Consider the following 26,886-nt stretch of genomic DNA (forward strand, 5'->3'; position numbering starts at 1 on the left):
TAAAAATACTGAACCATGAAATAAAAATAAATGGTTAGGTAAAACTTTTATTTGTATTAGGGCAAAGAAAAACCATAAAATAATTCTATGTTAGATAATACTATATAAACTTTGGAAAGATTTAATATCAAACAGCAGAATGACAGCTACAAAAATGATAATCAAAGATCTTTATCAAACAAAGTTATTTGAAGTCCAGAAGACCTTTATATATAGCATAGTATAAAATGGTTATATTTAACAAATAAAGGATTCTTATAAATAAATTTAAAAAATAGAAAAAGATATTGAGTAATCTATTCACTAATGAAGAATAGAAACAGCTAATATATAAGATCAGTTTCACTAATAATTGCAGTTTTATATGTCCATGGCATACTCATTACCCATCCAAGACTTTGGACAAAAAATACTGAAATTCAGAGTTGGCAAAAATGGGCATTCTTATATATGAGAGGAAGCATGACTTGGCACAAACTTAAAATACAACTTTATATGTATTTTTAATTTATTTTTAATTTTTTAGTTTTTATTATAGAGATTAAACTGAATATCTATTTTGGGGGGCTAGTATTCAGACATTTATTGTCTCACTGATGGGGCTCGCCAACCCTTTGTAGAAGAATTAACACCAATCCCCCACAAAATCTTCCCAAAATCACAAGAAGAGGGAACATTTCCCAATTCACCCTGTGGGGACAACATTGCTTCGATGCCCAGATCAGACAAAGGCATCACAAAAATACTATAGACCTATATCTCTCAAGAATATAGATGCAAACATCCTCAATAAAAAGTATTATATACCATGACCCAATAGCATGCATGCCAGAAATGCAAAGTCGTGCAACTTAAAAAAAAAAATCAATCACCATGTTGATAGAATAAATAATTAAAACTGCATGCTCATTTTAATAGTTGCAGAAACAACATTAAAAAATATTCAGTACCTTCTCATGATAAACGCACTCAAATTGGGGATGGAAGGGCACTCTCTCACCCTGATAAGGGCATCTACAAAAAATTCACAGCTATCATCATGCTTAATAATGAAAGACTGGACTTTTTCCCCTAAGGATATCTGCCCTTGCCACATCCCTTCAACATTGTTCCATGAGTTTTAGCCAAATAATTGGACAAGAAAAAAAAATGATGAATGAATGAAGGGTATTGATATTAGAAAAGAAAAATTATCTTTATAGATAACATGATCTTGTACATAAAATTTCTAAGGAATCTACCAAATATTAAAATTAATAAATAAGGTTATATATTTAAACCAGGTTAATACCAGGTTAATACAAACATCAATTGTATTTCTATACCCTAACATTGAACAACCTGGAAATTAAATTAAGAATATCCATTTATATTAGCATCAAAAAGAACAGAATGCTTAGAATAAATGTAGCAATAGTAGTGCAAGATGTGTATTATTTTATGTTGCTGTGGTAACAAATTACTACAAATTTAGTAGGATTAAAGTGACACACATTTATTATTTTCCAATTCTGGAGACTACAACTCTGAAATAAGTGTGTGTGCCCTAGGCTTAAGGCATAGTGTCAGAAGAACTGGTTCCTTCTGGTGTCCCTAAAGGAGAATCTCTTTCTCACATCACATCGCTCTTACTCTGACCCTTCTGTCTTCTTCCACATTTAAAGAAGCTTTGTGATTCCATTGGGCCCACCTGGATAAGGTTATCCAGGATAACCTTATTTTAAGGTCAGTTAATTAGAGTCTTAAATATTTGCAATTCTAATTTGCCTTGTTATATTGTATAACACAACATATTTACAAGTTCTGTACATTGTCCTGCTTATTTTCATATTTTCTATTTTTTGTTATTGTTGAAAACTTCACATAAAAAAAATACCACGTGGAAACTCTAGAAATCAGATTTCCTCCTGTCCAGGGTTTCTTGTTGCTGCTGTTAATTTTAGGGTTTCTTTTTTTTTTTTTGGTTTGTTTGTTTTTTAGTAACTTTCTTAAAGTAATTCAGTAAAGTCTGTATTCTTTGTTGTATGTGGCCACAGAAGTCAGCTTGTTTAACTCAGTGGTCAACTAAAAATCGAACAAGTAAGGATTAAATGCTTTGAACAAATAAATCATCCAATCTTTAGCCAGTGGCTCTGTGTGTATAATGGGGCACATTTTAAACATTCTGGAAGTTGACAACTCTGCCTCAGCTTTCACTTTTTACTTTCAGAATCCTTCTAGGCCAGCCAAGAGGTGAGAGGTTAGACCCTTCTCAATTTTTCAATGGATATTCGCACAGCTCTCCAAAGGCATGAGTCCTTGGATGTTCTCAGACATATGACGGAGTGTTTTAAAACCCTCTATGGACATTTAATTCTCCAGTTTTTCTGCTTAAGAACTTCGGTCAACCATTTATTTGCTCAACTGTCCGTTGCTGTCTCAGGCAGTTGCAACTTATTTTTATTGAGTTTATTGAGGTAACATTGGTTCACAAAACTACATTTCAAGTGTGCAACTCAACAAAACATCATCTGCACATTGCATGGTGTGCCCATTGCCCCACAGTCTCCTTCTATCCTCTTTTTCACCCATTTGCCTACCTCCACCCACCCCCACCTCCCTTTCTCTCTAACTATCACAACACTGTTGTCTGTGTCTATCCGTTATATGTATGTGTGTGTGTATGTTTTCATTTTTGTTTAATCCCTTCATCTTCTTTCATCCAGCCCCTCTTCTGCCTCACCTCTGACAGCTGTGAATCTGTTTCATGTATCCACGCCTCTGTTTCTATTTTGTTCATCAGTTTATTTTGTTCATTAGATTCTACATATAAGTGAGATTACATGGAGTTTGTCTTCAGGCGGTTGCAATTTTAAACACTTGCTCTTAATTGTTTGCTACAAATGTCCTAGCAAATAGTCCATTTTAACTGAATAAGCTCTGATTCGGGTCAAATAAAAACAAGCCCTGCAAATGTAAATTTCCAGGGGCCTTCCAGAATGTTCAAATAGTCACATTTCTCTGAGAATGGGTCCTTGCTGGGATCTCCAAACTTGTGCTGACTCTATACTCACTGATGCTGATTTGCACAGCTACCATTCCTGCAAGGTCATTGGTTTACAAGGCTACCGCAGAGTTGAGGAGAGGAGGTTGGGAATGAGACACGTCAAAACATGAGAAACTTTGCTTCTTACTCCTTCCACAATTTTTCTTGAATAAATGCTCTCTGGATTGATGCAGGCTGTTGGTTAAGATCTAGAGCTCTGGAAAAATTTTGGCAATTTTTGCTTTTATGGAGGAGATTTTTGAAGGTTTTTATTCTGCCATTCTGGAAGTAGTTCTCCTTATGATAGGTGTTGACTAAAATTTAGAAGGAGGTGTTAGCTTCATTCTAATATTATTCAGAGAACATTTTGTATTTTAGGGTTTTTATGGCAAATGGAAGGCAACCATTAGTTTTGGGTTCCTTTGATAAGATGATGTCAGTAATAACAAGTGGTGTGTCTGAGCATGCATGTATGTGTATGTATGTGAGGATATTCCCATGATCACATGATACCTTCCAGGAGTATTAGAAGAAGCAGCCAAATTCCTAGCCTAACGTCTTCAATTCTGTTCATTTTAATTAATGAAATATTTACTGATTCCTTACAATGTTTCAATTGATCTGCTGTGTCACAAGAACACAGACACTACCCTTAATGCACCTAGAGTATTATGCAGATTTTTTGTGTGTGTGTGTGTGCTAAAAACAGGGGGCTAAGCCAATAGATCTAGAGAAAATATTGGTTTCAGAGAAAACTGCATCTAGGCTAGAATCTGCCAAATATATATATATATATATACCAGCAATGGTACTTTTAGTAAATGGTTACTCGTAGCTCATGACTGCTAATGTTTTACATAGATTTTTCTCACGCAGTTGTCATGAAAACCTTATGAAGTACGTTATCCCCATTTTAAAATGAGCAACTGAGGCTCTCAGAGGTTACATAAAATGACTGAGCTGCTGCTCTGTCCTTTCCACACTTGAAAAGAATTCTGACTTTAGAAGGTGCTTCTAATGCACAATGAGATCCTGTCACTTGCCTGAGGAGGGCCCTTAGGCAGTCTCTCCAAGTTTTCACTGAGCTGTGAGACTATGCAAAATACTTTCTTAGCCATCTTATGGTTATTATGTATTACTTTTAGAGCTAGACCAGAAATGCATTTAAAGAAGTAGGCTGTTACTTTCAGGGCTCAGCCCATTCATGTCCTTCCTATAAAAGTGACAAGCTACCCTAAGAACAGAACAACATACATCTCTTCGGAAAATATGAAGGAGAATGCTTTTATTTAATAGGTATGTCTAGAAACTCTCTTGGTAAAGCTCTGGCCAGGTAGTTCAGTTGGTTAGAGCATTGTCTCAATATGCCAAGGTTGTGGGTTTGATTTCCGGTCAGGGCATATACAAGAATCAACCAATGAATGCATGAATAAATGGAAGAGCAAATTAGTGTTTCTATCTCTCTGTCTCTCTCTGTCTCTTCCTCTCTCTAAAATGAATAAATTTAAAAACAGTCTTGGTAAAAATCTAATGAGGTTTCTGATTTTGAAAGCATCTACTTCTGAAACTCAGGAAGGCACAGAACATCACACAGTCTTAGGGAAATGGTGCATCAATCTCTTCATTATGCTTTGAAATTTGAACTCCTGACTTTATGTTTCTAGCAAATAAGAAGGTTTTCCATGCTTCTGTTCTTTTAAATAACTAAATGATATCCTTGCCAAGGAGCTTTCACTCTGGTTTTAGGCACAATATAAATACATGAATAGGTAGCTTATACAGGGAAGGGAGAGTATGAGGGATTTTGGAGAGGGCCATTCATTCACAATTCATAAATCACCTTATAAAGGGAGAAGCTATGTTTAACAGGATACTGGCGTTCTATTTCTGCCTCAGGCAGTGAACTCAGGAAGAAATGCAGCACTGTGAAACTGTTTAAACCACTAATCCCAGCTGCTTTTATTTTGTAGAGATATCTGAGAAGATACATGCTGTTTCATATAATCAGCTGCAGTCATACACAAGAAAATGCAGCCCTAAGCACCAGAAAAATGGACATCGTGTTTACATTCAAAACCATGCTATTGTCATTGAGCATTTACTTGGTATAGATAAAGATGAAATAATATATTATTAAGTTAGTGTAGAATGTATTTTATTGATCTATTAATATTAACCTGTAGACTGATATGCAACTCTGTATTTCAGTTGCTCAAAGTTTGTCTAAATGGACCAACAAAAATAAAATACGCCCATGGTCATAGGAGGTCAAACACTATGTGTTTTACATTATTCAAAAAACAGAATCAAATGAAAAAATTATTTTAAAAATTATTTTTGGTTTTCTGGCTAAAAATATTTTTCTTCTAAAATCATCATCTAAATCATACACACACACACACAAATTTATGTATACATGCACATATATATTTACACATATACATATATAAATTGGTATATGTACACAAATGTATGTGTATATATACATATATAAAATATGCAGAATTCTCTCTCTTCTGTAAAAACAGAATAAAAAGAGTTAATTGGTATAATTTTTAAATATATATATTTAAGGATTAAGGACTGATAGATAACATGTCTTTTCACAGTAATTATATTTCTTCTTTAGTTTATAACTGTTTCCATGTTTAACTTGGTAAGACCTTGAGGTATGATGTTCCCAATTCCTGTTTCCTGGATAGTGTTTTTTAATGGAGCTTGGTGTAACGCAGACATCACAAAAGACTCTTTTCCTTCTTAGCCCACTGTATTTAAGGCTACCTGTTTTATAACAATTTTTGGGCTATGAGTTCTCTAAGTTCTCAAAATTCCAATGAATGAATAAAAAATTAATAGTGGGTAACATTTATTGAGCCTACATGTACTAGGCAATAATAATATTTGTGTTTGTCATTTATTATAGCCTTCAAAATTGACCTACAAAGTGGGTATCATTATTATTATACCAATTTAACAGATGAGAAAACTGACAGGACTAGCAAAGGTAAAGCTAGGATTCTATCAAGGGAACCTGAAACTCAGACACCATGTGCTAGATATTTAGATACCTCTCCTGGCACTGGAATATGCTTAAGGTTCCTTCTTGTTAGCATTGTACTTTTGTTGTTTTATGGTGCAAAGACAGTGCCAATGCACACCCTCCACATTGCTCCACTCAGTCATTATTCAGTGACTAATGAGTAACTTTCAACAGCTAGTTCATCAGTCTACCAAGAAAAGGCACAGGGTGCTTTACCTTACCAATGTGTGATTGTCCTCCATGGCTAACTCCACAATAACAGCCAATTCTACAGTGATTGAGTTATCCTTGTCATTCCTAAGAAGAGTCCTACTACACAAGTCCTACTAAGGAACTTACAAACTTAGATATAAACAAAACCAATTATACTATAAATAACACATGGCAATAATCAGTCATGTGTATAATGTTATTCTGGAACAATAAATCCTTTGTAATAGTTTTTAGATGTCTTTAGTATGTAGAGTCTGTATATTTGTGTAGTTTTTATAGTTAAAAGTTTAACTATAAACTTTTTTTAGTTTATAAAACTATAGTTAACCTCCACATGCATTCTAGTTTTTGTGTATAAATATGTTTAAAAATGTAAGTGTTAAAAATATTTTTTAATGAAAACTGTCTTTTTTTAAAGATCTCACAGGTTTTTCTTTTTTAAAATATTTATTTATTTACTTTGAGAGAGGGGAAGGAAGGGAGAAAGGGAGGGACAGAAACATCAATGTGTGGTTGCATCTCATGCTCCCCCTGCTGGGGAGCTGGCCTGCAGCCCAGGCATGTACCCTGACTGGGAATCGAACCAGCAACCCTCTGATTTGCAGGCTGGCACTGAATTCCCTGAGCCACACCAACTAGGGCTTGTTGAAAATGTTTTAATAAAAATAATCACTATCATTGAGAAAAAGAAAAAATACAGCTAATATTTATTGAGAATATTCACTAATTGGAGAACTAGGCTTGAATAGGTAGTAAGAATTTGGACTAATGAGCCCTCCTCTGATTCTGATTTTAGGTATTGCCTGTTTGGTTCTGTGTGCCCCACTTTGCCCTATTACCTTTAAACACATATTTCTCTTTTGATCCATCTGAGTCCATGACATCCAGATTCACATTCACCTGCCGGATCATCTTGGTTCCCAGCTCTACAAAATCCATTCTTCTTGTAAACTTCAAAACATGGAACTTAACCACCCCATCTTAAAGTAACTTTCACTATCTATTCATATAGTTGATAATATCTCTCTATGATTTGATCATGTATGTATTCCATACTTTTCAAGTACCAATTTTACTTGATCATTGCAAATTCCCTTTAAACATACAACAAAATTACATTTTCTACCTTGTTTTAAAAGGTTCTAAATCTGTAATGGTGATATGAGCCCACAGCTGTGGTGGGGGTACTCTATTTGTTTAGTTTAGAATTATATTTATGCTATATTTATAAAACCAGTACTAAAATTTCCTGTTTATTTTCCTTTTCCCCAAAAATTCAATATGCCTAAAAATTAACTGATTTATATTTTTAATAAAATTTTTAAAACTCAGTCATAAACTGGTCAAGATGGGAATACAAGGTAGAAGTCCCCAAAATCAGTTATTCTCAAAATTAGTAATCTATCCTGGGTTTCTATTTCATCCTAACTTAATATTGATAATACTTGTTTATAGACATCTATTGTTTTATGAAAAAATCCACAGAAAGAGATATAAATGTGTGCATGTATGTGTATGTGTGTGAGTGTGTGCGTGTGTGTATGTGTGTGTGTGTGTGTGTGTATAGTCTCTGTATATTTGGCTTTAATTCATTCCAAATTGCTTGGTTTATATTTATACTTCTCACTTGTATTTCTCCTTCAGTATCTGCTTATTTTATTGTAATTCCTCATGTTATTATTTTTTCTTTCAAGAACAAACTGGAGTTAATATATTTAATATTCTTATTCTAATTTATTAATTTCTAGTTTTTATTTATTCATTTTTTTGCTCTTCTGTACTTCATTGGCCAGTTGTACTTTTTAATTTCAATTCATGATTCATTTATTTTTACTTTTTGTTTAATAATACAGCATTTAAACTCTGGAGACTTTTACAGGTTACAAGTTTTATTTTAATGTTTCTTTTAACTTAGAAAATACTTGTACATGTCTATAAAGTTGTATGATAAAAATAAACATTTCCTCATTGTAACCTCAAAAAAAATAATAATACAGCATTTAAAACTATGAATTTTACTCTGAATACAGCTTTGGTTACATCTCAAGTTTGATAAGTATTGTTATTGTGATTGTTTACCAACTAGGTAATAACAGTTTCTCTTTGACCAATATTTATTTAGTTGACTTTTAACAATTTAGGATTTATTATATTTTAATAATTATATGTTGTCATTTTCTTTTATTATGAATATTGCTCACAAATATTGGTTATGTAATAACTATCCTAAAGGATTCATTAATGCAGAATTTTTGGTATAAAATTTATACATTTAAAAAATCTAACAATGAATGGTTTCAAATAATCTGTATTCCCTCTTCAAAAAGTACAAAATTCAACATATATACTATTAAATATACCTACTAGTTTATTAATTTTTTAAATTCCATTATCATTTTTTTTACTTGAGAGATTAAAAACTGGCAAGAACACCGTGAAATCTTTGGTGAATATGGCTTTGTCAGAGTGTTCTTGTATAATGCATATTTGTAAGATCTGACATTCTACAAATTTCACTATCATATTGTCTGATTCCTCAGGTGATTGTTACCCTATCAGTTTAGTTTTTACAAGCTGGTCCTCCTTTTTTCCCATGTTCATATTGCTACAAGTATTGTACCTGTTGTTTACATCCTGACAATACCTGACACGGCAAAAGAAACAGGGCAATGGAGACTGAGTAGGTCAGTCCAGGTGTACTACTGTCATATGAAGTAGCGTTGACCCCGAATAGATGTCTGGGCCATGTCACTGTGCCAGAAGAGACAGTGGCTCAAATGTCACAGTGATTAAGAATACATCTGATTGAAAGTTACAGAAAACATTTAACTAGGAGCAATTATAATTAAAAATAAAATAATGTACAAACTTACTTTTCTTTGGGAAGGCCATCACAATTAGAAATACAGGGTCTAGCAGAAGTAAGGCCTGCTTGAGTGTAGTTGTTAGGGTAATAATATGGGTATAATATTTATAGTTTTAATTTGAACATTTCACCTAACATGTCATATGGCGTCCTTGAGTGTGATATTGTTATGTTATAGAATTACATGCTTATGATTTTATAATAAAATCGGGGCATTATCTGTGCCGGACCCTGCACGTTAGCAAAGAGTGTATCCATTCTGGGTCTCTCCCAAGGGAGCAAAATCAAGCAGTTCACAAAGATGGGCTCCAAGGAGGACCATCATTGCATTCATTAACTAAGGAAACAACTACATATTAAATTATTATATTTGAATAAAATTTATTTTGTTTGATTTTTAAAACTATATAATTGATAAAGCTTATAGAGAAATAGGAAAAAATGTTATCTTCAAAAATAAACTATTTTTTTTACTGACTTAATTACATAAGCCAAAATAAAAATCAAATTACATAATTTTAAGTTTCAGAAAGTACGACTTTCAACAACTTTTAAGACATAAGTATTATATAAATAGATACTATATGCATATATTATATATATTATGTTGCATGTATATGTCTTTAGTGTTGATTTGCATACATTAAGCATAAAATGAAGTCTGATTTTCACATTTTTTCAGAATTGATCTGAGACTGATGGTTGTCAGAGGGGAGGGGTTTGTGGGTCTGGCTTAAAAAGGTTAAGGGATTAAGCAGTATAAATTGGTAGTTATAAAATAGTCACAGGCATGCAAAGTACAGCATAGGAAATATGTCAATAATATTGTAATAACTCTGTATGGTATCAAGTGGGTACTGGAAATATCAGAGGGATCACTTGGTAAATACGAGGTCTGTCTGGAGAAAGCCCAGCTATTGTTAACATAACAAGAATGGTTTGCTCAACATCAATGTAACCTGGAAGCCAAGGAAAGTAGACTGGAATGTGGTTGTGTCAACAATGATGACTTCATTGTTCTAGTCAGTGATGGCAGTAGACATCACTGAGTGATCATGTGTACTGTGTGGCTGTTACCTTCAAAATGACTGAACTAGTAAAGCAAAGAATCTTCATCAAATCTCGTGTTAAGCTTGAACATTCCTCCACAGAAACTATTTGGATGATTCAGTAGGTATTTGGAGGTAATGCAATGAGTGCAGTGCAAATAAAACTGTGGCACAAATGCTTCAAAGATGGTTGAGAATCTGCTGAAAATGATCCACATTCTGGAAGGCATGCAACAAGCAGAACACCTGGGAATGTTGAACATGTACAGGCTGAAATCAACAAAGACTGGAGACTGACAGTGTGAAAATTAGAAGCTGACCTCGGGATTCCAAAAACTACTGCGTCCGAGATTTTGACTCAGATGGTGGCATGAAACATGTCATGACAAAACTCATTCCATGGCTTCCGCTACTAGAGCAGAAGGAACATTGTGCTGCAATTGCTAATGACAATTCAAACCACTACCAATGAACCAGATTTCCTCAAGGTCATAAGCGGAGGTGAATGGTGGGTCTATAGCTATGATCTGGAAATGAAGGTCCAGTTGTCCTAATGTAAGTCTCCTGGTTCTCCACGCCCAAAGAAGGTGAGGCAAAGTCCTAGCAAGATCAAGACCATGTTAACTGTGTTTTTTGAATGGGAGGGTGTTGACCATCAGGAGTATGCCCCTCCAGGCCAAACAATTAATAAGGAGTGCTACCTCAATGCTCTCCACTGGTTGAGAGATGCAATACGACAAATAGGGCTGCAACTATGGACAAGTGGTGATTCGCAGCTTCATCATGGCAATATACCCACTCATGCATCATGTCTCACGCAGAGTTTTTTGGCGAAACATCAAATCGCCCCAGTTACTCTGCCCCCGAAAGCCCAGATTTGGTATCCCGCAACTTCTGGCTTTTTCCAAAACTAAAATCACCTCTGAAAGGGAAGAGATTTCAGTGCCTCAATGAGATTTCAGGAAAATATGACAGGACAGCTCATGGTGACTGGGAGAACTATGTGAGGTCCAAGGTGTGACTTTAAAGGGGACTGAGGCATCATTGTCCTATGTATAATGTTTATTGTCCTGTACCTTTTTCAATAAATGTCTCTATTTTTTATATTACTTGGCTGGATACCTTCCGGACAGACCTCATATATGATAGTCTAACCACTATGCTGTACGATGGAAACCAAAACAAATAATAATGAATATAAAATGTAATTTAAAAATAACAATTTTAAAAAAAGATGATATCTACTTAAAAATTTTAAAAGTTTTTTATTGTTTTTTTGATAATCATTCTTATTCATTACTTCTACAAAGGAACATTTGCTGTTGAATATTACTCACTTAAAAACACTTATGGTTATATGTATTTTCTCTCAGGAACTAGGAAAGAACAAACAATGTAACTGCATTTTACTAAAATTCTGCTAGACAGTACTGAATGCAAACTCATATTATGAGTGAATAATGTTATATTTCACCTTATTTTAATTTCAGTAATTGAGTGGGAAAACAGGAAGACCTATTAAAAGAACCCTGTGCTGGTCAAGCACTAATGAGGAAATATCTGAGTCCCTGGCTGCCATGGCAACAGAGCATTATGGAAATCTGATGAGCATGCCCAGCAGCTACGTAAGTGATAGGCTATACTTCTAATTGTGTTCTCTCTACTTGCAAGATGGGCTTCATGCTCCTCAGAGATGAAAGTTGATGTGGCCCTGTTTCTCTATATACCAGATACGGAATGCACTACATGTTCAAAAGTTAAATTCAAACATGTAGCACTCAAGGTAAATCACACTTTGAGAAAATCTTCAAAAAATTAGTTCACTCACAAATTCTTGAAAAACTTAGCTTCTTTATGACTATCTAATTTCATTGACGACATAACAAGCTAAATTTTTTTTTAAAGGAGTTTTGGGAAAATATGAAAATAAATCAGTAAGAGTCTTCCTCAGAGCAAAATTTCCCAAAGGACTGGTTTAGAAATTACACCAGAAGTTTGAGTCTCCAGGAATCATGAGACTAGAGAATGTTAGCAAGAGCCAGACTCAAGTGTGTTTACAAAGGCTGAGTATAACAATGGGATTGGGGTGGGACTTGACTATGAGCAACTACAGGCAGAGCTTTTCAATGTGTCTGTGTGTTTAGCAATATTTTTCCCTCTGCGTCCTTGGCCTTTGAGGTACAAAATTCAATGAATTCTGAAAATTACAGAACTCTATACTTTCAGTTCTCCTTTGTTCTCTTTAATATCTTGAGTGTCACTGAATTTGTAACAAAATTGATCACTGCCTTCCGATCATTTTTTTTCCAGATAACTTAATACAATGAAAAACCTGCAAGATTAGCTGAGGCAAAGTAAACACTAGCATGCATTATGGACTAGAAATCTGTGTGTCTTGTTAGAGCTTGTGAGTACAAGAAGCATTAATAACACTTCTTCTGGGAAGCTTTTTACTCTTGTTAAATGCATCAGCACGTGGACTGTTTTACAAGTTCCAAATATCAAAAGCAATCAATCTAAAGTCAATATAATGAAAGCCAAAGGAGCATTTATCTACACTTTTCTAAATTCAGTAAGGGTATGATGTTGTAGAGAGAAAAAGAAAAGCGCCATCAAAACCAGCGAAGTACAAAGTTTAATTTATACAAGGTAAGTCATAGTGTTCTATTGGATTGTGTGCTTGAAAATTTGCTAAGAGGGTAGATCTTATGTTAAGTATTTTAATGATGGTGATAATAATAATAAATAAAGTGGGTGGCAGGCAACTACAGGAGATGATAAAAGTATTTATAGCATAGACCGTGCTGATGCTTTCAAGGATGTATACCTATCTCCCAACTCATCAAGCTGCATATATTAAATACATACAGTTTTTGTCCGTTATTCCTATTTCAATTTTTGCAAAGCCAGGGGAGTGAGAAGCAGAATACACAAGTGCATTCCTTGGAGAGATTAGGCTGGTTCAGGGACTCACGTGCACTGACCTGGGATGGAAGCAGCAGCTGGAAAGCCAGTCGGTGTGGCCAGTTCCTGTGAGAAGCACGTCGCCTTTGGGGAGCCCCACTGCCTTCCAGAGGCGGTCCTCACCGCAGGAGACTAGGGTGTCCTTGTTGGGGTGCACGACGATGCTGCACGGGGAGAGAGAAGAGAGGGTGATGCGGAGGTAACAGGGAATGCTTTCGCGCTGTGAATAAATGAAATGACAGTAGTTATCCTTCTTCCGCAGGGCAGGACCGTTCGCTGGGTGCTGGAGCTCGGAGGGACGAGATTTTCCGACCTGGCTAGGGCTCCAACCCTAAGCGCTTTCTGATCACCGTCCATCTAATTAACTTCACTGGATCACAGATTCCTTACGTGTCAAGTGAGATGGTTGGTTTAGGTAATTGCTCATGTCTAATTCTAATTTGAAATCAATCATTCTGTTTTTTGTTGGTTTTTTTTAGGAGGAGAAAGTGATGCCAATGTTAGTTTGGTATTATGATAGTTGGACCAGTAACCGTGCTTATTATTAAGAAAATCAAAATTCTTTTCAGTCTATAGTATATCTTAAATCAGGCATTATCAAGGAAAAGATCATGAATCATAACCAGTATCATAGTCCTTTAATAAACACTATAAATGAAACATTAACTCCATGGCCTACTATCTACACAAAGCAAAGGAGCTCAAATTCTGTGCTAATATGCCACTTAAATTGTCTTCAGTCGATGCACAGTACACAAATTACAGTAATGAATTCAGGATGCATAAGGCAATTCCCTCTCTATAAAGGCATAGAGGGAAATGAGAGAGAAGTGTGCAAAATTAACGATTAACACATTAAACAGTTTATTATTTGAATCAGCTATGATCATTGGGGCTATTTAAATATTGGAACTAAACCATTCCAAAATCAAGAGTCTATAAGGTTAATGTCTGATATTTTATCTATGCCAATGCTTTAATCTTATTTATATAGAGTTTCATCTATGCTTTATGATGTAATGGAACAAATGTGCCCAATGTTAAGCACCTATCAAAATATCAGTCTAAATATTAGTGGCAAATTTTTCAATTTCAACATAGCCATCTCAAAACTAAGGCATAATGCCTTTACTTGCCCAAATAGTGAAGTGGAATAATGACTTCAGGATAAAAACAATAGCCCTGGTTGGTGTGACTCAGTGGATTGAGTGCCAGCCTGTGAACCAAAGAGTCCCTGGTTCAGTTCCCAGTCAGGGCACGTGCCTGGGTTGAAGGCCAGGTCCCCAATAGGAGGTGCGGGAGAGGCAACGACACATTGATGTTTCCCTCTCTCCCTCTTTTCCTGTCTCTCTAAAATAAATAAATAAATGAATGAATAAATTAAAAAAATAAAAACTATATATTCATTTCTCTCAAAGTACATTCTCTGAACTGCCTTGTTCCTTTCTTCTTCAGTATACACTGTATGAAATTAAGTTCCCAAAGAAATAATGGTCTCAGTCCATCCTTACATGGGTAGCTCCAGGACTTACATGAGATTAAAACTATTCTCACCATAGATCCCTTCCATTAATATCATTTAACCTCAATATTTGGAACTGAAAATTCATTTCCTTGCATTAGACCTGTACAATTTTGGAAATCTGCTGGGGTAAATCAGTGTTGCAAACATTCAAATCACTGGCATGTACCACTATGAGCAGGGCCTTCTTTCTAGTGAAACAATGTTTCATTTCTCTCCAGCATTTCCCTGCTCAAAACAAACACAGTGGAGGGGAAATTTTTCATTTTGCAATTCATCACAGTGTTGGTTTGTGACTTTTAGAGACCAATTCAGGAAAGGAATTTATTACAGCTCAAACTGGGTAGAGGATGAATTTATAGAACTTAATTGGAAGAAAACTATGATGAAAGGTAAAAAAAAAAAAGTCAGGCTGAAATGAATTCTATATTCAAATACACATAAGAAGGCAGACCGAATCTTTGAAGCTACTGAATGTGATGTATATGGACTCACAGCTTTCCTGGCAGACACATGCACACTTGAGTAGATGATAAATTACCCTCTTTAAGAAAAGATAACTAAATCATCGATGTCTTTACAAACTTTGAAAGATAAGTTTCCCAAATGACTCTTGGGAGGGGCACTATTTGTAGGAGTTAAGGAAAAATATAAACACAAACCCATAATCAATTTGGGAAGTGTTTTCCCAGACTCTCCTTATCTTTTCTGTTTAGGAGCCTCCTCCATCCCTCCTGCGACTCCTGCTTCCACCCCACACGCTGATCCCATGCTCTCGTTTCTTTGCCCACACGTTCCTTTTCTAACATGGATTCTTTTTATAAATTTCTCTCATAAGTGTTTTCTTTTCCTAATCATTCTGCACAAAGTTCAGTCAAATACTGATATTCTATTTTTCAAAGAATGTCTTTTACTTTATCCATGAAATGGTTTTTAAGTGAACAGAAATATTTCCAGAGTATATCAGAAGGCATCTAATGCTTCACAACAATCAGCCAATAAACACTTGTTTATTGCCTTGGTCATTAAATAAATGCATCGGCAAAGACTGGGTCATAGTGATAAAGATCCTCAATCAAGTAACTCCCACCTCAGATCACTCCATGTGGGAGGTGATCAAGATGGAGAACACGTAGACCAGAAATGCTTCCCCAGATACAGAAGTTCAATGTTATTATCAACTCCATGATGAGGTACTGGTGTCTGAAGTCTTCCTCCTCCATCATCATCAATTAACAGTAATGATATCTTATAGTGTTTGAAACCTTAATGTGCCCGAGAACCTGTACTGAATGCTTTTAATTTTCACAAGGTGAGTGAATGCTCGTAAGAGGTGGGCTTATGGCTGTTTTGTTTGCTGCATACTTTCTGTGTAGTCATCCCCAAGCATGTGGACACATAGCTATTCAACAAGTGTTTGTCAAATATCTGATGGAGCCAGACTTTGGTACAATTAGTTTTGTGATTCTATGACAAAGTAAACAGCAGTTGAGGTGTAAATTGCAAAAGTTCACATCTGGTAATGGACAGAAACTGACTTTGAATTCAGGCCAGCTTGATTTTGAGGCTCACGATTTTAGTTACGTGTACTTAGTATCAATCTTTCACAGTTTGTTATTTATATGTGTATTATAAACATCAATCATTGTTATTATAAAGATTGAAAATAATTGTTATCATTCCCAGTAACTGCTTAAGTCGTTTAGTCATTATTAAACCCTTAGTTAAAGAAACCACCTAGGAATTGTCAGGGTGTATACTGGCATGCTGAACTGCCTGGCATACTAATCTTAAAGGGATTAGAGGATCCTACCCTTCAGAGTTAAAAATTCTCCTGTGTTGTAGAAGCAACGAGGTGACAGTAGCCCTCCCACATTCCTGTCTACATCAGGCTTCTGTGCTGATGCACTACATTCTGCACTTGATAAGGTATTTAATTTGTTTTCTTGTGCTAAAATTATAAGCCTTGTTTTGTACTTCAAGTTGTCAGAGAGCGTTGCCTTTTTATTCACCTATTTTATAGAGCATGCTGTAAATAATAAATGTAGGAGAATATTTAATAAGCACTGATAATTTTCCCAGTACATTGAGTCCTCAATTCTTATCATTCTATTTATCTCTAAAGCAGCCTTTTGAAGAAGCTGAGGAAAAAGAGAAATAACTACCACTCCATAGGAGTCAGTTCTTTATCCTAAAGATGCATACATTAACTCATTTAATGGCCAGAACACCCTATGAGTTAAGTCTACTGTTATTCCCACTTAGCAGATGGTGGAACTGGGGCACCCAGAGGTTAAGAGATCAGCTCAAGGTCCTGGATTTAGGAAGTGGCAGACCCAGGGCAACAATCCCAGTGGACTGTGCCAGAATCCCTGTCTTTCTATAGAGTGAGCTCAGAGCCTCCGCTGCCTTACCTAGTTGAGGAGTAAAAGCTAAGTCAGGAGTTGTCTTATTTCTGTCTAGAGGATTTACTGAGGTGCATCTTGAAGATCCTAAGAAACTGCTATTTTTCTTCTGTCATTTTCTAATGATGTATGAAAGGTTCTAACTATTATCACTTGTTGTTTGCTATTAGGTAGGCACTGGCTAGGTTCAGAGTGGTGGAAGGCTGGATCAAAGATGATTGAGAAGGGAGTTCTTATGTTCTAAAGCAGAGGTTGGCAAATGTTTTCTGTAAAGGACAGGATAGTAAAATTGTGGGGCATATGGTCTCCGTTGTAAGTACCCAAGTCTGCTGTTGTAGTCTGAAAGTGGCAATAGACACAATAGAAATGAAATGAACCAGGCTGTGTTCCAGTTCAACTTTATTTACAAAACCAGGTGATGGGCCAGGTTTGGCCTTTGGCCCTACTTTTCCTACAGCCTGTTTCACAGCCTGTGCCCAGCATGGCCTAGGCTAGCGTGGGCTCCAGTGTTTGCCTGCAGGCGTCCTTTGCCAGAGGGTCCTCCTCTGAAAAATGGGAAGACTATTGTATTGACTTCATAGGCTACTTCTGAGCATTAAATACGTTAATACATAAAAGGACTTAGAACAGGGCTGTGCACGTAGCAGAAACTCAACGCACGTTATCTTCGTGCAGAGAGACAGAGTCTCCAAGGCTAGCCTGCCGAGATTTGAATACTAGCTTCTCACTTACATTTATTAGCTGATTACATTGCACAACCTCTCAGCCTCAGTTTCCTTATTTGTGAAAAGGAGGGAATAATAAAACTGATCCAGAGGGATGTTGTAAGGATAAAATAAGTTTATCTATATAAAGTGCTTGGAACAATATGTGAACATGCTTCACTCACCACAAAAGGTTGTAGCTATTATCATTAATCAACATTATTGTACGTCATTATAACTGGCCCTTCAAATAGTTAATGTCTATAATCCACACATGCCTCTCTTAGAGATCATGGGCAGTAAGTTTAGCACTTAAAATTGTAGTTATTTAGAGAGAAATTATATTCCCATGTGGCTTTGATAAACCCCGGACTCTGCTAGGCTTGATTTGATGTTAAATCCTTTGGTTAAATGGTAGCCCTCATGTATAATGCTTTACAAATTAACATGAAGAAATTTTGTGGGGTTTTTTCATGATCCAGTGTTCAGGAACACATTCAGAGAGACGCTGGGCAGTGTGTACACACTGACTCCTATCCCTGCCTTCACGTGCAGAACTGGTCCGAAGTAGTTGCCAGCTGTGAGGATGGTCCCTGCACAGCAGCCCCGGGGCCGCTGAAATGGGGGCAGCACAACGCTGCTCCTCAAGCCTGGCCCACACATAGGCGTCCCGCTTGTAACCACAGAATGACTTCCACTCTCAGAGATGTCTCCCTGAAGTTTTAATTAACAAGAATAATGAGCTCTTACTTAATATCTCCCTGGCACCTGCCCTAAGTGCCACAGAGTCATTTTACTTTAAACTTTGAATATAAGCTCTCTGCTTCCCTTTAACTTACTATTAATTATAATTACAAGATTCAGAGACAAAGGCCCTGTCACCTCATTCCCAAGTTAATAAGCTTGTGATTGGGGTGAAAATAGTACAGAAAACATCTTAAGGATTCAAAAAAGGAAACTGTGGGTGAATGCTACTTCTGCTTCTTAATCAAGTCATATCCTGATGAAGTACCCATACAATGTTTTGTTAAACAATATACCAGGCATGTTACATAAAATATTATGTCCTAGCAGAGATTTTCTCTCTTTTATAGTAGGGCACATTTCCTATAACAGACCATCTGATCTACACTTCAAAAGCTCTCCTCTGTACTTGAAATTGCTCCTTCTAATAGTGGCGTTACACGAGGATATTTTGGAGAGAGGATGTGTAGGTGTGTGGAGAACACTGTTAATTATCCATAAAGTCAGTGACATAAGCACCACTGTAAGACTTTTCAAAGAGAAGAATATTAATCCAAAAAAAGATTGTCACAAGAAAGACTAATTAGATACCCCTGTTTTCACTTCAGGTTATTCAGCCTTGTGAATGTTTCCTTCACTTTGCTTCACAGGCTCTAATTATTTCCAGAACAGAAGATGCACAGTGAGAGTTGAAAATATATCAATATCAAAATGTGTGTCCTGTGAACATTTGGTGACCACTTATCTACTCTTAATGACAGCCCACACTCACACTTTACATATATGGCTCACCAGGACACATATACTCGTGTATAAAAGACTTGTCTGATTGTTGCTCAGCTAATAATTTCATCTTATATTTGGATACACATCAGGATTTATTTCTGAAGATATGTTTCAAAACCCTAGGATGCAGTCAGTAAAACAGACAGAGGCATCTCTCTCAGGAAGCTTACATGTAAATGGGGGAAACAAACAGCAACATTAAAACACACAAAATAACCCAGCTGTACAGAAAAACATGAAGCAATATGACAATGCTTTGGGAAGACTGTTTTGTGCAATGAGGTAGTAAGGGGAGTCCTCACTGAAGATGGGATGTTCTAGTTGAGAGAGGCAAGAAGAAACAAACATCTTTAGGACAATTTAAGGACAGGTGGTCAGCACACGTGACTGGATGTGCAAAAGTGCTACGGCTGGTATATTCTAGGGACAGAGGAAGGCCAGGTTGACTGTGGAGGTCAGGCAAGGAGGACTGTTTTACAGATAAATGGGGAGCAGAAGGAAGCCAAGGACCAGATCATGTAGGGCCTCACAGGCCGAGAAAAGACTGGGATTTATCCTAAGATCATTGAATGGTTTTAAGTAGGAGAACGTTATGTGATTGATAATTATTTAAAAGCTCTCTCTAGCAGCTCTGTGGAAGATGAGAAAATGGGAGGCAGGAGAAAAACACAGACATAAGTTAGGAGTAAACAGTAGTAAGCTAAGAATAATGGCTTTAACATCCATTTAACATATACCTCCTCATTAGGTATGACAGATGCCATTTTAGTATGGTGACATATTCACCATCGCTTTCAGGAAGAGCCAACTCACAGTTGTTCTCACCAATAAAAATATTAAGTAATTAAGTGGGTTTAAAAAAAATGGCAGTGCACAACTGGGACAAAAGTCAGAAACAAATGTGTGCACAAAACTACATAATTAGCAATCGTCAAAATTAGATACCTGATTTCATCTGTTTTCAGAAATTAGAAAATGTGAAGATACGACATTTTAATACTTCCCTGGTTACTTTCAGTTAAAAAAAGAAACTATGATAGTATATATTTTATTTTAAGTAGGATTTATATTGTCAAGATCTGGAAAATAGCACCTTCCTTTCATTTTCACTGAATAGGTGGGGTATTTTCATGCCTTCGTGGTGGGTTTATTAATAATACCCTGGAGAGTAGTCAGAAAGGCTAATTTCTTCTTTTTATTTTCCAGTCCAAACTGATGTTCTTCCAACCTTAGATGTATAATGAATTCCCCTCCCCCTGCCTCTCTCCTCTCTGGCGCTGCTAATCGCAGTTATCAGCGAGGTGGGAGGCAGATCCGTGTTCAAGCGGTGACTTAGATAATAGATACCGTGAATCGAAAAAGACCATTTATTAAAAGCACAAATTCACACACAGTGTAACATCACCACAATCATCCATATTATCAATTTACAGACTCAACCCAAATCCTTTTTAACAAGATACAAATTGTCTGGTCTTTCTTGTACCATATAAAGAAGCAGATCCATACAACTCTCCAAAAATCTATGATTTATTCTCGGAGTAGGAGGCACAAATTTATGCTTTTAAACTAAACCTTTAGCTTAATTTCAAAGGTAATCATCTCTAGGAAAAGTGTTCAGGTTGGATAAAGTCAAATTTTACCTAATGTTAATTAAATCATCTATTTATAAATAAGGGGAATAACATTTTTTGTTACTTCTATATACTAATGTAAATGCTCTATCAAAATTTGTAGAATCGTATTTTTGTTATAGAAAAGTCCTCAACTACACACATAAATGTAGAGATTGTCTACCAACACTCAACTCAAATGTCACTGATGAGACGTTAACCCATATACAAACAGGCAGCCTAATAATCTTCCAAACACAACATCACCTCAGCTACACAGCTGGGTATGTGCACTTTGTCAGGTGGGAAAACTTCCACTGCTGTGAGTGCACAAGCCAGGCCACTTCCCAACTATCTTTCAAACGACAGTTCTTAACAGTGGGGGACCAGTGGCCTTGAGCAAAAGTCATTTAACTTTATTATGTTTCTGTTTCCTCACATTTAAAAAAAAGTGATATAATTTATTTTGTATTCTTTAGTCATTTTTGTTTTATTTTCTAAATTAAAAAAATTAGAAAAGGATATTCCTAATCTGAACAATGTCATATCTCCTATAGTTGTTGAATTTTCTAATATGTGAAAGACCATTCAAGATTCACAAATTCAGATAAATAAAATTATAAACTCCAAAGATTGGACAAGGCAGGCCCCACTATCTTGGTAAATAGAATGAGGAAGATTAAAAAAACAGGTTAACTACTTTCAGATTTATGAAAATATCTCCTGGAACTTTCCCACTACCTTAGCAGCTGAACATTTTATGCTACATAGTTTTACACAGATTGAGCTTCATGTTATGAAATTGCTGTAGTTCTTCACGGTTTAACAAGTTTGGAAAGTTACATTATACATTTATGTTCTTAAGAAAGCTATTTCAATAAAAAAGTTTATTTGGTTATTTCATGTTTCAGCAATTTACAAGAATTCTGTGTAGTTATGAATATAAACATTTTCCATTTCACATTTCCTTAGTGTCTTAGTGACACAGAGTATATGTGTTTTTAGGCTTAAGTCAAACTGCCCCATGGTCAGAATTCTATCATAAAAATCTCTTTCATGGAGGATATTTAGAACTATAACCAATATATAAGTTAGGAATAACTGGAGGTGTTAACATTTAAGACATGGAATTGATGTTAACTTTCATGGTGAAGTATGGTACAGAGTTCTGTCTAACCTCAGCCCAATTTAAGAGAAACCACTAAGCCAATGTGATGATTGTGATAATGTTTAACTTCTGACAACCATTTTTGGTACTATTTGATAAATCAATTAGAAAAACAAAGTTAATTATACATTATAAATACCTTCTAAAAGGTATTTTTTTCTTTTTATTGAATTTATTGGAGATACTGGTTAGCAAAATTATACAGGTTTCGGGTACACAATTCTACAACACATCAGCTGTTCACTGTATTGTGTGTTCACCACCCCAAGTCAGGTCTCCCTCCATCACCATTTATCCCCCCATTATACCTCCCTCTCCCTCCCACTCCACCTGGCAATCACCACACTGTTGTCCGCGTCCATGGGTTTTTTTTCTCTTTTTCCTTTTTGGCTCTGCCTTCCTCATCCCCCAGCTCCATGCCCCACTGGAGAGCTACCAGTCTGCTCTCTATCTATGAGTCTCTCCCTGTTTTGCACATTAGTTCATTTTGTTCATTAGATTCCACATATCAGTGAAATTGTATGGTACTTGTCTTTCTCTGCCTGCCTTATTTCACTTCGCCTAACGCTCTTCAGTTCCATCCATGCCACAAAGGGTAAGATTTCCTTCTTAAAAACTAAGTTTTGGAATTTAAGAGATGTATATTGAAATTATCATGTTATCTAAATGATTTTGAATCGCAATTTCTGTATTCAAATGAGCTAAGAAAATGAGTTCACATTATCATGCCTCAGTTGTACAATACAGTCATAACTGCACATATATTTAACTGGTGCTTTATTATCTACCCTAAGTTCTGCCAAATTCAGTGGGAGAAGTAAAAGGCATGCACCGTTTCCAATGTTTTCAAGTACAGAGCTTAATCAACACTCCTCTTATAAATAACTCAGATTACTCTCCTTATTGCAGCATTTAATATCTGCAGTGCAGACCCCTCTGGAAATTACTCAACGCTTCCCCTGTACCTTATGGCTCTGCCTCCAGTTACTCTTTGCATTGTGTGTGTGTGCGTGCATGTGTGTGGCTTATGATCGAATACCTTGTTGTCGTTAGCCAAGAGAGGCCATGTCACTGCAAGGGCAGCCGGCGAGGGGCGTGTTTGCTGCAGTGTTTATCAACCCCCTGACCCCTCTTTGTTAAAACACCTCTGTGCATTGTTGTCCTCGCTTCTCTTCACTTGTGTAGGGATAAGAATGCACAAGAATCTGTGGTTCTCTGTGCTGGCGCACTCTGTTTTATCTCTTCTCAATATAAGGTTTCAATGGCCTGTAGAATTTCATCTGATTTAATAACTTTATTTACTTTATTTAAACTCTGCTTGGCATGTTCCCATCCTCTTATACAACAGATCAGCTGCTCCCCTGGGGCCCTCACTCACACCTTTATCAATGTTGCTAATCAATTAAAGCAGTGTTCAAACTGTCTGGGGGAAAAGGATGATATGGCAGATAATCATGGGAAATGCTTCTTCAGTTCATTTGGGATAAACTTAAGCACTGACAATTCTGAAAGCAGTGTTGCAAATGTGTGGATAAAAATCATTCTTATTTTAGAATTTCTTTCCATAACGAAATTAATTTGTTATAACACAAATGTTGTTAGTTTGACAAAAATAGAATTTCAAATATCATGATCATAAACACACACACACACACACAGGCTAAAACAATCACAGCAAAAATTTAAACAAGGAGCTCTATATAGCAGTGACCCTGAAGGTTCTGTGATTTATATACCCTGGACCTGGCACTTGGAAAAGATACCTGAATCTCAGTTTTCTATTCTGTAAAATAGAGATAATAAGCATCTTTAGCTCGCATAGGAGATTAAATGAGATAATTCATAAACATTCCTTAGTGTAATACCTGATACGCAGTAACATTTAACTATTCCAGTTATTATTTTAAATAATTTTTGATAGTTCTTTCTCACATCGTTGGTATTTAGTGGTAGGCAGTACTATCTCCCAAAGATGTCCACACCAAAGTCCCTGGAATCTGAGAATATGCTCAGTTGGAAAATTATCCTGGAGGGTTGGTTCTAATACGATCACAGAAGCAATTAAAAGCAGGAAAATAAGGTGGAAGTATAGACCAAAGAGACTCCAAGCATGGAAAGATTTGATCCACCTTGCTGGCTTTGAAGGTGGAGGGGTAAGGCATGACTTAGGGGACAGAGAGGGCCTCTAGAAAATAAGAACTATGTCCACTCTGATAGCCATCAAGCAAATAAAAACCTTAGTCCTACAACCAACTACCACTGAATTCTGCCCACCTGCTGAATGAGCCTAGAGGTGTATTCTGCTTCAGAGGCACCAGACTAGAGCCCAGACATGCTGGTGCTTTGATTTTAACCCAGGGAGGTACAAAGGAGAGGACTGAACTGAGCCTGCCCAGATTTCTGACCTACAGGACTGTGAAATAAGAAATTTATGTTGCTTTAAGTCACTGAATTCATGATATTTTGTTTTGGCAGCAATAGAGAACTAATAGTTCTATAGTGGGTACTAAGGAGATTAAGTTTTATTAAAAGCATATGGTCTTTTTCATGGAATATGAGATTACCGTTTTTAATATTTTACTTTATTTTTTAAATTTCATCTTTACTGTATTTTTCCCATGACCATTTGGTCCTTTTACACCCTCTCCCCTGCAGCAATCACCTCACTACCATCCTTATCCGTGAGTCCTGTTTATTTTGAATCTAATATAAGGGAGTCTCATGGTATTAGACCAGTTGTTTCCAATAAAAATCCATTAATATCTTATTTATAATTATTTTGTATCAAATTAATGAAATAATTCTAATTGAAACATGTTTTATGCCTTGGGCTGATTTTCCTAATGATATTTTTATCAGTCTTAAACCACACAAGAACAGAGTGAGAAAGACTGTAGACAAAGAAAGGTATATAAAATAAACTACCTGCAATTCCTCTCCAGTGAATAATATTACAGTATATAATTTACATATTATTTTCTCCTATGCCATAATATATTATATACATTTTAAAGCTTCTTTCTAAATAGCTACCAACTGGTTTTAACAGATTTTTGGAAAAATAATCTATGACAAGCTCTCTTTTCCTAGAAAATAGATCTGAAACTAATTTTTATTTTTTTATTTTTAAAAGATTTTTATTTATTTATTTTTAGAAAGAGAGGAAGAGAGGGTGGGAGGGAGAGAGGGGGAGAAACATCAGTCTCTTGCCCCTCACACACCCCCAACTGGTGACCTGGCTCAAAACCCAGGCATGTGCCCTGACTGGGAATCAAACCCAGGACTCTTCAGTTTGCAGTGAGACACCCAACCCCCTGAGCCATACCAGTGCAGGCTGAAACTAATTTTTAAAATAATGACTTTCAATCTTTATAAGATCCACAGCAGTGTTTTCTTAATGTTATGATAGTTGTTATATTTTAACTTGTAAAAAATAATCAAGACACATGAATTTACCTAACGTAAATAATCTGATTAACCACTTTGTTATGCTATGTGTAGTTTTCTTACTCCCAAATAATCTTTGGTTATTCTCATATGGCAAACATATATGGCTCCAATACAAACATATATAATGATAAATAATTATTAAAACTATTTTACTTTTGACAAAAGAAAAAATACACATAAGAATAAGCTGAGTATTTTTATATAGTAACTTTGCAATAATTTTTTTACTGTTTAATTTTTCAATTATAGTTTATTTCCAATATTATTTTGTATTGGTTTCAGATGTACAGCATAGTGGTTAGACAATCATATAATGTACAGAGTGTTCTCCCTGATATTTCTAATACTAACCTGGAACCATGCATAGTTATCATGATATTATTGACTATGTTTCTAATGCTGTACTTTATATCACCCACTGGTATTTTGTAATTACCAACTTGTAATTCTTAACCCTTCACCTCTTTCACCAATTTTACATTTATTTCTCTTCTGAAATTTGTTTAGTTCTATATAATATAGAAAAACATTAGCTTTTGAGACTATTGCTATTTTCTCTACCACCAGTTTCTGTATTCAGCCCCTATGCCATATAACTGTAACATCTTTCCCACGCTCTGAAAATCAGCGTTACCATGTGGATTGCACCAGCCAATGAGATATTAGTAAATATGGCACATCTAAGGGGCTCAAAGAGTGTTTTCATGTTTAGGTTTTCCCTCTCTTTGGCCCTCTGTCGTTGTACCTTCCCTACGCTAGGAGAACACGAGACACACCCAGACCAGGGCCAACACTGTCCTGGGTTTCACAGTGTTGTGTGGATGAGCCGGATATCCCAAAATCAGCTTATCCACACAACGGGAGTTGAGTGAGGACCAGAAGAACCACCATCCCAGCCCAGCCGCAAACAGAAGAATTGCCTAAATTACTACCTCCGGTACCTGAGCAGTAAATACTTGTTATAGAACACTGAGGGTTTATGGCTTTTTTTATACATAGTTCAGATTTTAAAAAGCTAACTGATACATACACATTATTTTATAATACTTTGTAATTCCTTTGAGATACTCTTTTTTCAGAATCAGGAGAAAGTTCTGTTCACATTTTCCCCATTTACTGCAATTGAAATAAAATGTTCTTGTTGTATATTAATTTGAATTTATCACTAATTTTATGTTCCTATGATTAGGAATCTAATTAAGTACTTAAAATAAAATAAAATATTAAGAATTTTAAAACTTTTTCCATATGCACTTTTTTTTTTTATGAAAGCTTATACAAGACAAAGTGCTTATAAGCTATCACATAACTCAGCATTTTGAGGCAGACACATCGGA

At 35.8% G+C, this 26,886-nt stretch overlaps 1 protein-coding gene across 1 annotated transcript in view; it reads right to left on the minus strand.

Annotated features, from left to right (window-relative positions):
* The window catches only part of SPAG16 (sperm associated antigen 16), a 758,894-nt gene that overhangs the window by 390,853 nt on the left and 341,155 nt on the right, over positions 1–26,886 (minus strand). Inside the window, exon 11 of the mRNA XM_054585688.1 lies at positions 13,178–13,321. Within this exon, the coding sequence (XP_054441663.1) occupies positions 13,178–13,321 (144 nt within the window). The remainder of the gene's footprint in view (positions 1–13,177; positions 13,322–26,886) is intronic.

This window comes from Pteronotus mesoamericanus, unplaced genomic scaffold, assembly GCF_021234165.1.
Source record: "Pteronotus mesoamericanus isolate MK-2021 breed Mesoamerican mustached bat unplaced genomic scaffold, CSHL_Meso_final contig_90, whole genome shotgun sequence".
NCBI classification, from domain to species: Eukaryota; Metazoa; Chordata; class Mammalia; order Chiroptera; family Mormoopidae; genus Pteronotus; species Pteronotus mesoamericanus.